The sequence below is a fragment of the Anoplophora glabripennis genome, unplaced genomic scaffold (assembly GCF_000390285.2).
Source record: "Anoplophora glabripennis isolate ALB-LARVAE unplaced genomic scaffold, Agla_2.0 scaffold52, whole genome shotgun sequence".
Taxonomy (NCBI): domain Eukaryota; kingdom Metazoa; phylum Arthropoda; class Insecta; order Coleoptera; family Cerambycidae; genus Anoplophora; species Anoplophora glabripennis.
In genome coordinates, this window is record NW_019416264.1 from 815044 (window position 1) to 830268 (window position 15225).

Sequence of the window (15225 nt, forward strand, 5' to 3'; positions counted from 1 at the left end):
TTCTAAAGTAGGACTCTATGATAAACACTTTTTGTTCTTGAGAAAACACCATTTTAAACGCTTTTTAAAACGAAAATATTCAAATTGATAGCGGCGATATAGCGCTTTGACAGATGACGTTTAAGTTCATTTGCTATACGCTACGCCCTACGTCCAAATTTTCAGAACCAACTTGACCACGTTTTTATTTGAACGCTCGTTATATATAATTTTAGACAGAAGCACTAAATATTTTTACATATTTATGCATAGTCCAGGGACTAAATCGTCATAAACCCTAAAAATACTGCAGTTGCACCTAGGGCTACTTGTTCATTGCCAGTTTAAACCTCGTTCAACGCTGAACTTTGTTCAACATATCTGACCCGCTTGTACATGAGTTGTTCAGCATTTGAACTACCTTTAACCTCCCATCAAGATAAACCACTGTTAGCCGTAGTTCAAGAGCCAGTCAAACGAAAGCTAACCTTAAAAATTGTGACTGCTACCTAGCTGTTATTGTCTGTATAGTGAATATTTATTTATTTGTTGCAATTTGTTTTGAAAATAGCAAGAAATTATGAAAATGTAACCGACGACGAAGATGTATGAAAACCGAGGAGCCCAAAGAATTTATATAGACAAAAGTAATAATTGTGATATGTGGACAGAAGGTGAATTTCGAGAACGGTATAAAATCGAAAAATACTGTTAGGTGTTTAATCGATGAAATATCAGAGGAGATATCCAATCGAACGTCTCGGTTGGTGTCATATATTTTGAATGTTATATAATAAGGTATTTTTTTAGAATTCATAGATTATGTGCAGTAGATATGGTTTTAGTGACATTAAGATTCTTGGCAGCTGGTTGTTTTTTAAAAGTTTCTAGACTATCATGGTATTCAGGAGAGTACTGTTAGTAGAGTAGTGAATAAATGATTAATAAATTTAAAAAATATTTATTTAGATCAGGTATCACCTTATGTTTTGTGCGTTTCTTCATATTCTCATATTTGTTTTTTAATGTCTTTGTATCCCTAAATATTTCTTCAAACACAGCATTAAATTCTTTTGTCTACCCATATTTCTATTTTTTTTTCGCTTAAATACCGTATTTGGTTTCTTACACTCTCTTATTTCCTTGTATTTATACATATACAATATCTAATAATATTCTTTCCTCATTTTTGCTGAAATTATTTGAACGTTTGTTGTTGTTATTACTTGCCAATTTTAAGTTCTTTTGAACTACCAAGAACGAAGTATTTATTGGTATTTAACAATATGGGAAATCAACACCACACTAAAAAGTACCAAAGCATCTGCTGCAAAGCTGTTAATCTATTTTCTTTTATTTACATACTTTATTGCACTTTTAAATTATTAAATAATCTGATACAATAGTTTTAACCTATCCTTAATTTAACTTTTATAACTAACACTACAACATAAACAATAAGTAACGTCAACGTGACGTAAACAATGACATTAATAGCAGAGCATGTCAATAAATATGCGAATTGCGTATAGTTGCAGTAGTGGCAACTTCATAAATATATAACATTTCTAAGTTCAAGTGACTCGGTGTTGAACTGTACTTGTGCAAAGCAAGCTTTTTTGAACGGTGGTTCATAGTTAACTGGACTTCAGCTGAACGTAGTTTATACTGAGAAAGGAGCAAGCGGCCCTAAGTAATGTAAAATACATACTATAAAATAGTATTTTCAATAAATTGTCCAATATAAGTTAATAAAAACAAAACAGCAGCTTGCTGTTTACCTAGAACAAAAAATGATATTGCATTATAAGTATGTACAGCTTACATGCGGTCAAATTATTATTGTTATGTCAGAAAGCTAAAACCATAGAGCAAAGCACCAGCGAAATTGTGTCTGAAAACTTCGTAATAGGAATACTAGCATTTTCTACTTCATTAAACTTTAATAATACGAAATCTCTAACAAAGAACACATTTTAATGCTTACCTATACCTTCAACTGTATTTTCATGTTTATTTTTTCATTTTTTACGTATTTTTCTGGCTATATGCTTCTATCCTATTCCGTTTTATCCTTCTAATCCTTCCTAATATATCGGAGGGTCCCAGTATAGACCTTACGAAGTTACGTAGTTTTTCCTTCGCCCTTAACTGGATTTCCTTCGATGCTCTTTAATTTTTTAACACTAACGTCTATTAGTGTGGCAGAGATCGTAAACTTTTCACTTTAGCCTCAGGAAAATTTATCTACTTTTATATTGAGTGTCCGAAGGTAGTTCGTTTTTAATTTACCTTGACTGAATTTTTTATTTTTCCTTTTTTCTCTCAGACTTTTATCAGAGTACGCTTTTAGTTTTATTGGTATAATCACGGACACCAACTGAATCAGAATTAGCCATGTAATGTCTTTTATTAAGTGTTCTTTCTATACAGGATATTTTTGATGTTCACGTCACAAGTTCAGGAGTTTGTTTCTTGGATTATTTTAGATCAAAAGGTATTTATGAATCAAGCATATAAAGCCAATGACGTTGAAATTTAAAAAGAATCATGGTTTCTAACTTAGAATCTAGCGTAATGGTTAGCCAACTAAAGGTAAAAATTCGCTGAATTAGTTCATAAATATAGATAGTGGCGGGGATATTGGAAGGCCATTGAAAACACTAAAATTTCTATTATTCTTTCCGAAATATAAATATATAAAATGTTAAATATCAGTATTTAAAAATATTAGTTATAGAAATACCATATGGTTCGATACACAGAGCTGTAAGAAAATTACATTTACATCCATAATGTTTCCGTGGTGCAAGAATTATTACCATTAGATAATAAAAAGAGAGTGAACCACAACAACTTAAACGATGACAATCTTTTAGATATAACTCTTTTTACCGATGAGGCATGGTTTCATCTTAGTGGATACATAAATTCACAAAATTATCGTACGTGGTCTGCGGAGAATCCACGCTTGTTAATAGAAATGACTTTACATCCTGTTAAAACAGGCGTTTAGGTACATCTCGGCTAATAATAATAATAACAATTGGATTCTTTGAAGATAATGTTACTACTAAGCGATATAGGCCATTTTTAAATCAGCTACATGATGACGAATTGCACAATGGTAACTTTCAACAAGATGAGGCAACGGCACACACAGGTAACACAACACTGGTGTTCCTAAGAGGATTTTATGACTATCGCAGTATTAGTCGAGGCCTATGGCCTCCAAAATCTCCGGACTTAACTCCCTTAGATGAACCAACAGAACACCGTAACAAATAAATTAGCTAATATTATAGAACGTGAATTATACATAATGTATTTAACAGTTTAAGAAGGCGAGTAATAAATCTATGTATACAGAACGAAGGCAGATATTTGAATAAATTCTGATTAAAAATATTAAATATTTTTTATTTTCATTCAATGTTTAAATAGTTAGAAATTATAATAAATTAATTACAAAAATTATTATTAGTGGTAGGGACAGAATTTTGGTCGAAATCAAAAGTACATATTATACACTTTTTTTAACTTTAAACCAATAAAGCAACTATTTGTTGAATTTGGTTTATTTTTAATCAATTTTGTACTGTTATTTCATTATTAAATTTAACACCTATTTTTTAGTATCTATAAATATAATTAAACAATATTCTCAGTTTAACAGCACCTACGAAGACACTTATCGATGTTTCATTCCTATGTCTAAGTCTCCACCCTTTGAACCTTTACGAGTTTTGCATCTTTCTCACGACGTTTTGCAACTGACACGCCCTTTGTTTGCGGCAAAGCATTCAGACGGTACCACACACAGCGTGCATTAATAAAGCTTTGGCTGCAATTCCCTTAAGTACGTTGCCTTAAAATGATAAATCATTTGTCTCCCGAGGAGTGGTGCATTCACAAACAAATCATTTCCTCAAAAGCAGAAAAAAATCTATTACGTACTACTTTCGTTGCGACTCTTACTGTGTGTAATAAATTTCCATTTGAGGCGGAAACAATTTTCGCGCGACTGGAAAAATAAGAGAAATTTAATAATGTGTTTTCTACGTTTTTCTTAAGACAGAACTTTGGTCTGTTCAATTCTAATACAGTTCATATGAAATGTACAGTAAAAATTCTTCTAGGTAGGAGTATAAACAATTGAATCGTGAATTGACTGTACATATTTGAATAATTATCAATGATTTTTTTTTTAAATTTTATATAATACACAAAGAGCGATAGGTAGGAGCTAATATAAAAATAAAAATGAACTGAAAAAAGCTAGCTACAGAAAAGCGTTACTTTCCTTACATTTTTATCTATGGCTTAATAATATACAGTCTTGACTGCTATTACCGTTACTCTTTCCTTTGATTATATATTCTGCCGTTGCTCGAATGATTTATATTGAATAGTTTTGTTTTTGGTAAATTTCACGTTTTTGTAAGTTCTTAAGGTGATCCATATACAAGTCTCTGACATTGAACACCCATACATAAATTCCAAGAGGTGGAATGTGAGGTATTTCGAAATGAAGTCTGGTTAAAAGTAAAATATACTAAAACGTAATTTATTTTAGAATTACGGAATGAGAAAAGAGCAAAATATGTTAATGACGTTAAGAATATATAAATTTACAGAAAATATCTAACATTCTGTTTAAGTACAATTTTTTTCTACTTTTGTCATATTTTGCATTATTTTAAAACTAACACAAGATATTACATACCATGATACAGCGAGCTTGTGTAAGTATATTAATTTGTTTTTTTTTATGTGTATTACATTTATTCTAAAAAATATTGGAAGAATGTGAAATGATCATACAGAGTGTCCAATAATTAAACTAACTTTACTTCTACCTACAAAAATACAATAAATAAATGAAATATTAGAGATCTACAAGTATCAATTAATTTATTTTCAACAAGATGGCTAAATAAAACCTGAAAATTTAAGTCATCAAATCGGCTGTCTCATTAAAATAAGAAAAAAAGTTCTGATAGAAACAGGTTAGAAATAGGGCGTACGATCAAGGGCCATAACTCCATATTTAAATCTATGTTTCTTATTACCTTTTTTTATCTAAAAAATGTATTCTTGTTTCAAGATATTTTTTTTCTGTATGTGCTGTTGAAATTCAATTGTGAACATGTTATTCAACTATCTTTCTCGCAACTTTTATCGTATCAATAAAATTGTGTTCAAGTCAATTGACAAAACCGGTTGTGTTTTTAACACTAACAATCATTGCCTTGGTTTTATGGCGTAGAATCTGCTTATTAAAGTTTGGCTTTGAGATTTACCTCCACCTTGTATGATGTAAATGATCCAAATCAGGCACATTTAATCAAAATTATCTCATAGGTTTAATACCTATATTTTTTTATTTATTAGTTGTTCATAACAAAAATCAAGTAGAAAAAAAACTTTATGTAAATTAATGTTAGTATAAACTTAATCTGTGACAAAAATGAAATTTTTCAGTATTTACAGACAATCTTTAAGGCAATAAAACTTGTCTTGTTAAACCCAACAAAAAGTTCGTGGTAGCACAGTAGAAAATTAAAATACAGCATTATTGAGAAATAGCACACATTTATACATTATATTTAATTGTATATGTATAAAACGATCGTTATACAAGTAATAATTTAAATAAAGTAACATAAAATTTTTGGCTAATAGTAACTACTTTTGTGTGGTACGACAAAATATATGTTCGCTTTGTAATACGAAGTGACTTAACGGGGTTTTCAAAATATGATTAAGTGCAAAATCTTATTTGGCTACCTTACATTAAGTTCAAATGTAAAGGATTTACTCATAACTTTCATAAGTATAATTTTGAATGCATTGATTGCATGTGCTGCAATTGCATGCTGAAAAGCCTCTATGTTGTTATTTGTTGAACTGGATGACCTGTGAGCTTCTGTTATGAGTTTAATGCAAATATGAACCAGACAGGATGGTTTGCTATTTATTACAGTTTATGTAGTCGCAAAAGTAAACTCATTTGGAATTCAGCAGTCTGTTTATTCATTTATTTTCCAGAAACTATTTGTCCGTTCATATGGAATCATAAAGTAATTCTTTTAAAGTCCGTAGATGGTAAATTTTGGTATATATACAATACACATACACATATGTCCCACCTATTCATAAATAAATTCTTGGCAGTAAATATTTTTTCCTAACTTTTTGAATGTCTTGATATCGAATAAAGAAGTCAACTGAACTGAAATAAATACCTTTTTATAATAATAAATATATTTATTTCGTAACACAAATATATTTTAAAATAGAAAAGAGAAATATATACAGGATGATTCAGAATTTATCCAAAAAAAATAAAAATTCTGGATGTACAGGGGACCCTTACAAATACAATTTTGTATAGAAAAAATCAAAAAGGGCAGTTCGAAAATGATTTAAAAATACACATCTGTACGGCACTGGAAACTGGTCCACTGTAAAACCTGACCTCGCACAATGCGACCGGCATAGCGGTGTGATAAAAACGGACAAAAACTTTCGCAAGGAAAAAAATAAATAGAATTTTATAGCACCTATTTTATATCGGCAAATTTACATGCTTTTGCCTTTATTAATTAATAAAATTAATTTGTGTTTTCAAATAAGTAATAAAATCATTTGACATACCCGATGTTACAATAACAATTATTCAAAATTTTATCCACCAACGTGTAAACACATTTGGGTCCGACTTACTCACTTTCTACGAACTAACACAAATGTTGTCTTGCTTCACCATAACACAAATGCTTCACCATAATACAAATGTTGTCTTCCTTCACCATAAATTAAAACGATATCCACCAACTCCAACGCAAACCATTTTTGACACTAACTACTGAAAAACTGTTGTAAACACCACATATAAAAGGTAAACACTATCGCAACGACAGATTTCAGTATTCGGAATCGCTAAGGCCACGTGGCTCTCCACGCGTATTGCGAATGACGCTAGAGACTACAGTCGTCCAGGTATGTAGTAGTTGAATGTACTATAACTTCAATAATTTTTTTCTCGGAAACTATAAGGATTTTACAAGCTTTTTTTTCTCATGCCGCATCTATTCCCAAATTTTTTTGGATAAGTTGTGAATCACCCTGTATATAAAATTTGACCAAGTTATATCTATTTGTATAATCTTCTAGAGACGTATTGAAAAATTTGTTCTTTATGATATAATAATACACATATTTCAGTATAATTTTAAAATTGTGCCCACTATTTCTGAAAAAACAGCGTCGCACTTCGTATTCTTACATAAATTACGATTGACATAAAATAAGCGAAACTGTAAGACTTGTTTTATGCGATTATGTCATGCTAATCTAATTTGTATGCATCTGTGCACCAATGTGTTCCTATTATGCACAATAAAGGTTACATAATTCTACGTAATATTAGTCCAAGGCAATTTTCATTATTTGTCGTTGACAGGCAATTAGAATAAATGTCGGATTATAATAAATGGCGGATGCGCCAATATTGAAGTTAATTGAAGCCTAGACATATTTTTTTTAATCATATTTTTTTTAATTGATTACAAATTTTTGAAGTGATTGCTTGTTCCGATTCATATTTTGTGAAAGATTCTATCAGTTAAGGAAAAATATGGTATTACAGTAGATACTTACTGTACCTGTACTTACCTTCCTATTAATAATAACACAGACCCACAAAAAAAAGTTGAAAAAACCAGAGAGTAGACCCACCTATTCTTATGTATTTTGACGCGCTGAAACTGAATCCGGTGTCAAAATTGCTCCATCACCCTCCAGTTTTTTTTTAAATCGCGAAAAAAACCCAAAAACACGGAAAATCTTCAAATTTCTCGATTAAAAAAAAACTGGAGGGTGATGGAGCAATTTTGACTCCGGATTCGGTTTCAGCGCGTCAAAATACATAAGGATAGGTGGGTCTAGTCTCTGGTATTTTCAACTTCTTTTTTGTGGGTCTGTGTAATTTTAGATTTTTAAATAGAACCTTGGAAGATATTCTGAATCTTATTCAGAGTACATTTTATATTTTTCGGGTAATCGTAAATCTCGCTTCAATTTAAAGACGCCATACTCTTGTATAGAATATCATACAGAGGAAAAGACAACACAAAAGTTTCAGTAGACGCCTCTAGGTACTATTTTAGTTTTTATGTTTGTACAGCGGACATGATTGCAATTTAATGATGGTAATATATTACCTACTTAAATATCGACTAACATTATTTTTACTTTTGATCTGAATTTGTATTAGTAACCACATGAATATATTATTTTTCTGCCAGTCAGAAGTGAAAACTTTTTTATATCGGTCTGTAGTAACGCAGAAAAATGTCAATATGTACTAATTACTTACCAAAGGTTAGAAAATATACCTCTTTTAACATAAAATTTAATTATAGACTATAAGAAATAAATGAATTATTAAAAAATTATAATTTTTTTATTTTCAACAAAATAAAAAATACGTAATTCTAATAGAATTAATGTAAAAATATACCATATGAGAAACAATATTAACAGCTTCTCTTTTGTTTCTAAGAAAAATTTATGAAATTTGACAATTAAAACTGATTGTGCTATAAATACTGAACTATGAAGTATGGGCGGAACTTTCTACATTTAATTCTATTCAGTTTGACAAAATGTATCTTTTAATACATATATAGAAGCTAAAAAAAAATCAATATCTTTATTAAATAATTCATTATTGGAGATACAGCGTAATAAAATATTTTATGTTGGCTCAGTGAATTACTGCGTTGGGAAATTCCACTGACAAACATTTCAAAGTACGACTTAGCGTTTAAATGAACTGTTTGAAATTTAAACGATCGTAAACCTCCTGCACATTTTTCCTCCGGAACCGTTTAGAGAACATGGCTGACAGCGCGCTACGGAGCCGACCCGGGCTATAAAACAAAATTAATAAATTAATTCGTTTTGTCCCTACAAGCGCGACGGCGACCCGATGATTTACCGGACTTGTTCGCGAATTTATTTATCGCTCGCTCGGACACCTGTAATTGATTTTGTCTTAAATTCGTAACACTTTTTGTTGCCGTAAATTATACGAGGCACAATAACTGTCGCAAATTGCGAATTATGGGTAATATTTTTAGGCACGGCCCGCGCAATCATTAACACGAAAATTATGAACCTGATGCTCACAGAACGATCAAACAGGAATTTTGATGTGGTTAAATCCGAACTTCTAAAAATTTTACTGCAATTTCAAAGAAAAAAAATATAGCAAACACAGTAGTAAAAAAGTCCGAATAATATTATGTGTACTAAATTTTTAATGTAAAGTTTATATTTGTCGGAGACAGAGACACGGGGGAGACATAGGGGTTGATTTGCTACATCGAAATAATAGATGGGTGACGTGACACTGTTTATTAGTTCGGACACACACTAAAATAGGAGAGCTGTTATGCAAGTTAATAAAATAGGAACTAACGGTCCGCTACTGTTAGCCTTAGCAACAAAAACAATAATAATAAAAACCACACGGCTATGGTTGTTTCGTCAATTGAATGATGCGGTTGCTTTCCGGGCTTTCAGTTTTGTTCCGATGGCAGGGGTATTTCCTTGTGCGCTCCTCTATCCTATCACTTTACTTCTTACCAAACATGACCATATAAGAAAGTGTTTACAAAAGTTATGATGATGGTCTTCCACACACAGACTAAAACTAAACACCTGAAGAGATAACAATTTGGTACCCTAAATATTTTTTAAACGTAAACAAAACAACCCTCTAATAGTCCACCGACGGTGACAGTTCCTGGACTGGGTACGAAGTTGTACCGGTGTTAATAAGTGGTTACAATACAGATACTGACAAAACAGGTTTTCTCCTAGTTTTTCTATTTTTATTTTGGGGTGGGGGTTCAGGATGTCAAAGGCGAATTTTACCAATATATTTTCCAAAAACAATGTACAGCACCTCGATTATAGTCCAGAAGGCAGAGACCCAAAATGTCGTGATTGTGGCAATTTTCCATCAATCTAATTTTTCAATGTACGAGCATTGCATAGTAAGGAAAATATGTTATTAATAATTTACGTTGCAAAAAATGCTTTTTTATCTGTTTTTCTTCAATATCTCGGTTGAATAGAACTCTGTGAAAAAATTCAATAGGTAGATCATTTTGTTTCAAAGGAAATTTTGAACAAGATCGTCGCATTATTTTTTTGGAAAAAAACGGTATTGGACAGATGAATCGTTGCTGAGTTATTGACAGTTATACGTTATACTTACCGGGAACTTTGGAATGATGGTAAAATTTGTCTAGAATTTGTATCTTTACGAAACATGGTAAATATATACCATAAGATTTCAACAATTAAGTGCAAAATTCGATTTTATTAATATTTGCGCGTAATCAAAATAAAAAAATGTAACACTTAAATCCTTGACACACCTGGGTTTATCCAACACATAATCACCTAATCTGCAAAATTGAATACAACAACTAGTTTTGCGGGAAACAGTCAGTCGTGGTACTAGATTTAGAAAAGTATAAGCACACAACATAAAGTAGATAATAAAATTATTCGCAATATCATTGATGAAAAGAATAAAGGCACGCCTGTATGATTAAATATTCAGATTTGTAACCACAGTATTATACAAATTGATTACGATGGAAAAAATGTGATTTGAACAAGTGTAAAAAAAGATTTGCTGACGTCAAAATATTCAAGCTAACATAGCAGTATACCGATCCATTAAAAAAGGTCGTAAAATCATTGGCCCCTGGTCTAAGCAATGTCAGGGTATTAAAAAATCCCTACCCTACGGCAAAGTAGTGGTTGGGGGAAAAATTTCCAACTTTGAAATTACTTTTTTCCGGTGTAGCAGAAAGTTCGGAAGGAATGTAATTTGTGTAGACCACATCCATCTGACTTCTTTGATCCAGAGTTTCAACAATGAATTGGGTAATACACCTAGATTGGATAAGTAGGTTTACCAGGCATAATATCATGCTGCTTAGATATAATTAAAAATTTTGTAACAAAATATGTGAGTATAGAAAAATGATACAAAATACTAATAGGCCTGTATTTTACACACAAATACAAAAAAAGTCTGTAATTTTTCAGTCATATTTGTTTCTCCTTTTTAAATACAGGATTGTGGATAATGGTTTTGAAAATCAAATAGTCCAGTCTCTTATTATAAAGACTGACATATTCTCTCCATTTCAGTCACTTTATAGATTTTATAATATTGTCTATCTAATTTAATCCTATATAGAATAGTACTATTATATATTTTACATTGTTTGGGATTTATTATTGAATTAAATATTATTCCCAAAGGAACGATAATTATGCGGAAAATAAATGTAGAACTCAACGAGTGGCAAAACTCACCTTGAAGCGATCGATTCTTGGAACGACGTGCCGGCCGGCTTCTTCCCAGATAGTTCACAATAATGCACCAGAATTAACTTTCTGCACCACTTAAAGGAAAATTTAGTTTTTTGGAGCGTAGTTTAGCGAAATGTAGTTTGTGTCCCAAGCACACGTTTCTGCCTTTCAATACCAAAAAAAACGTGCTATTTTGCCACACAAAAACCCGCAATGATAAAGAACAACTACCAAAAATAAAATATGTGTACATTTCTTCCTACTCTATAGGCAACCCATAATATTTAAAATAAAGTAAAATTAACTTAAATTCTAAACATACATTATATATCACGGTGAAAATTTGTAGATTCAATAACAGTTTGAAATAATTCGCTATACAGGCCAGGGCATTTTAATTACAAAATGTATACTTATGTTTATGGCATTTAAATAATTCTATATAAAAATGAATTATTGCATTGTGTTTTTTCACTACTTCTGATGCTAAAATATTTAGGAAGATATTATCACGTCCGATTTGATTTCAGAGTGAAGATAGCGGTTTGTCGCAAGGACCAAGTCATGCATTTCGATGTAAAACATTCAAGAAGCCCCGACCCTGCCACCTTTGCCACCAACCCATCCTCAACGAAGGGTCATGCTGCAGAGGTAAGTAAAACGATTCCTTCTGATTTTTCTTGGCTAGCATTGCCAACGTCACGTCGAGATAAAATCCGCGCTGCATCCCGCGAAGGTAATTAAGTCGTTTTCTTCTATGTGGACCGAACTGCCTATTCAAAGCGAAGGCAAAGGTCGAAATGTTAATTCAAACGTGCATTTTTGCGTTCCTTTAACGTCTGGGAGGTTCTGGGGGTCTCAGGGCATAGCAGTCTGACAAATAAATTTCGCATGTTTTTGAGAAACTCGGCAAGTAACAACCACGTCTTATTTAAATACAGTGTGTTTCGAATTCAGTGCAACACTTGTTTATTTTATTTAGTTCATTCAACTTGAAGGATATCCAATTAGAATTAATTAATAATACATAATCTTTTATCTTCAGTTAATTGTTTATTTATACAGTATGCTCGCGATTAGGGTGAATATTTTACATTTTACGGAAAAAAGGCACACTTGATAAGTTTTGCTTGAATTTAAAATTAGGTTGCCATGGTGAAACTTATTTCATGTACGGGGTGTCCAAAAGATGTAAGAATCTGAAAATATCATGAGAGTAAACTACCTCTATTCTTAATATTTCGGAAAAGTGTTACTAGGACAAGTTGTTCCAAATTAAATGATACGACATAATTCTAATTTGTGGAAAAATTGGCATACTTTGAATATTTTCAAATGAGTAAGAGGAAAAGCTTTTTTATTTTATGTTTTACGGAAAAAAGGCACACTTGATAAAAAGTTTTACTTGAATTTAAAATGAGGTTGCCATGGTGAAACTTAACATTTCATGTACGGGGTGTTCAGAAAATAAAAAAATCTGAAAAAGTTACGAGAGTAAACTTGAGGGTTGCTTTCGCTGTACAGTAAAATAAAACGATCTCTCAACGGTAAAAATAAAGCATTTTTATTGTTAAGAGAGCGTTTTATTTTACTGTACAGCGAAAGCAACCCTCAAATGGGTGGTGTCAGAAGTGGGATCCGAACCCACAAACTACCTTTATTTTTAATATTTCTGAAAAGTGATATTTTGCCAAAGTCGTGCAAAAAAGTTACTTGAGCTTTTAAATAAAACAATTCACACACAAAATTGGTTTAATTTTTCACACAAATTCATTGTTATGGACTGTACAGCATCTCTAATTCGTTGGTTTAGCTGCTCGAAGTTATTATCTGATTGAGTTGGCCCCACAAGTAAAAGTCCATGATTGTTAAGTCTGGACATCGCAGGGGCCAATCCAGCGATTGGGAAATGTGTTCTGTAACCAGGTCCTAACAGTCATAGCAGAATGCACCGGACAACCGTCATGCTGAAATTAAAATTATTTCGGTAGTCCAGTGGTAAATTGTCTAATTCAGTAGTAAAAAACGTTTGGACCATATTCAGTTAGCTGTTCCCATTGCATGTATCTTCAAAGAATGGTTCATAAAAGGATATCGCACACCAAACATTTACTTTATTAAAATATTGCCGCGTAGATGGAATTCTAAAATGAAGATTCTCGGTACTCCAATATCGCAACTGTTATGAAGCAACAATGCCATTTGTAGATAAAGTGGATTCGTCCGAAAACATAATGTGTTGATAGGAATTTCGTTCCATACTTCTGATCCACAGACAAAAATCGAGACGTTTCGCTTCATCGACTTCCTCTAAAGTGTGGTTGTGAATTGGTTTGTATACCAGAACTTTATTTTGTTTCAAAATTTTTTATATGTGGTTTTTTTCACAATTCCTAAGTATTCTGAGCGTCTCCTCAGTGACATGGTTGGACATTCATTCACTGACTGTAGAACTAGCACAGTAGCGACATCTTCATCACAGTTTTTCTTTTGCCTAGATGTTTTCGCCAGTGACCTAGTTTTCAAAAATGTTATAACTAATTTATATAAAGACGACTGCGCCACATGCACAACTGGGTATTTTTCATTGAAATGTTGAATTACTTCTACTTGAAATAAAAAAGTTTTTCCTCTTATTCACCCTAACCGCGGACGTAAATATTTGTAAATAATCAAAGTAGGCCAGTTTTTCTACAAAGTGGAATTATTATGTCGTATATTTTAATTTGGAACAACTTTTCCTGACACTTCGAAAATATTAAAAATAAAAGTAGTTTACTCTCGTGACATTTTCAGTTTTGTTTATTTTCTGGACACCCCGTGCATGAAATGTTAAGTTTCACCATGGCAACCACAATCTAAATTCAAGCAAAACTTTCTATCAAGTGTGGCCTTTTTTCCGTAAAATGTAAAATAAAAGAGTTTTTCCTTTTATTCACCCTAACCACGGACATACCTACTGTATATTCCTTCTTACACAATTTCCTAAGAATTTGGCCTTTTATATTTTTCCTAGATAGAAATTGGGGCTGGGGGTGGGGGGGTAGAATGCCAATCCGCCCTCGCCTCAATACACACACAAAATGAAAAATAAAAAACTGTCAGTTCCGTCCACACCACATCTGCACATTTATAGTATAAAAATAAAATAGTAGAAATTTATTGCAAATATCGCATTTAATGGCAAGGAAAGAAATATGGCATCATTTTGTAGACATAGCTTATTGAAAAATGAAATATGGATGGAGATGCATCCTAGGTATAAGATCGTGCAAATAAATTTCGTCTGCTTTATTTCCCGCTATGACAGTAAATCTTAATGGCCAATATTATCAACGGGAGAAGTGCATCCAAAGACATAAATCGTACAACTTATACAATAAGCGTGGTACATGTAAAAAGCCGCGAAGCGGTTTCTCGATTTTTGCCGATGCTTAAATATCATCATGTACCGGTGACGTGGGTGTTTTGTCCTGTCAGTTAAGTATTTTAAAGAGTCATGAGCACGAAGTCGAGTGTATCTTTCCCATGCATATTTTCGTATAATGAATTGCCGACATGCGAGAGGATCTCTCTGCATTTTTCAGAGGTGCCGCTGCGAACTTCTCTGCAAAGTAGACGTTTCCGACATATCGATTTCAAGATACTGTAAGTTTCACAAAATTGTCAAAACGAAATAAAACAACGGGAAGATCTGATAAATGCGTCGACAGTACCTTATTGTATGAAAATATTTATTTGTTGCATTTCTTATATGGCATAACTTTTGTAACATTTCAGATTAAAATATCTAGAAATAAATCCGCAAAAATAACAAATAAATCTCTCCCTAAATGG

General features: G+C 32.0%; 1 protein-coding gene across 3 annotated transcripts in view; it reads left to right on the forward strand.

Annotated features, from left to right (window-relative positions):
• LOC108903388 (tensin-1) overlaps window positions 1-15225 on the forward strand; it is a 627358-nt gene that overhangs the window by 311489 nt on the left and 300644 nt on the right. For all 3 annotated transcript variants that reach the window (XM_018705546.2, XM_018705547.2, XM_018705548.2), the window contains exon 2: window positions 11919-12039. In XM_018705546.2, coding sequence (XP_018561062.1) covers window positions 11919-12039 — 121 coding nt within the window. The remainder of the gene's footprint in view (window positions 1-11918; window positions 12040-15225) is intronic.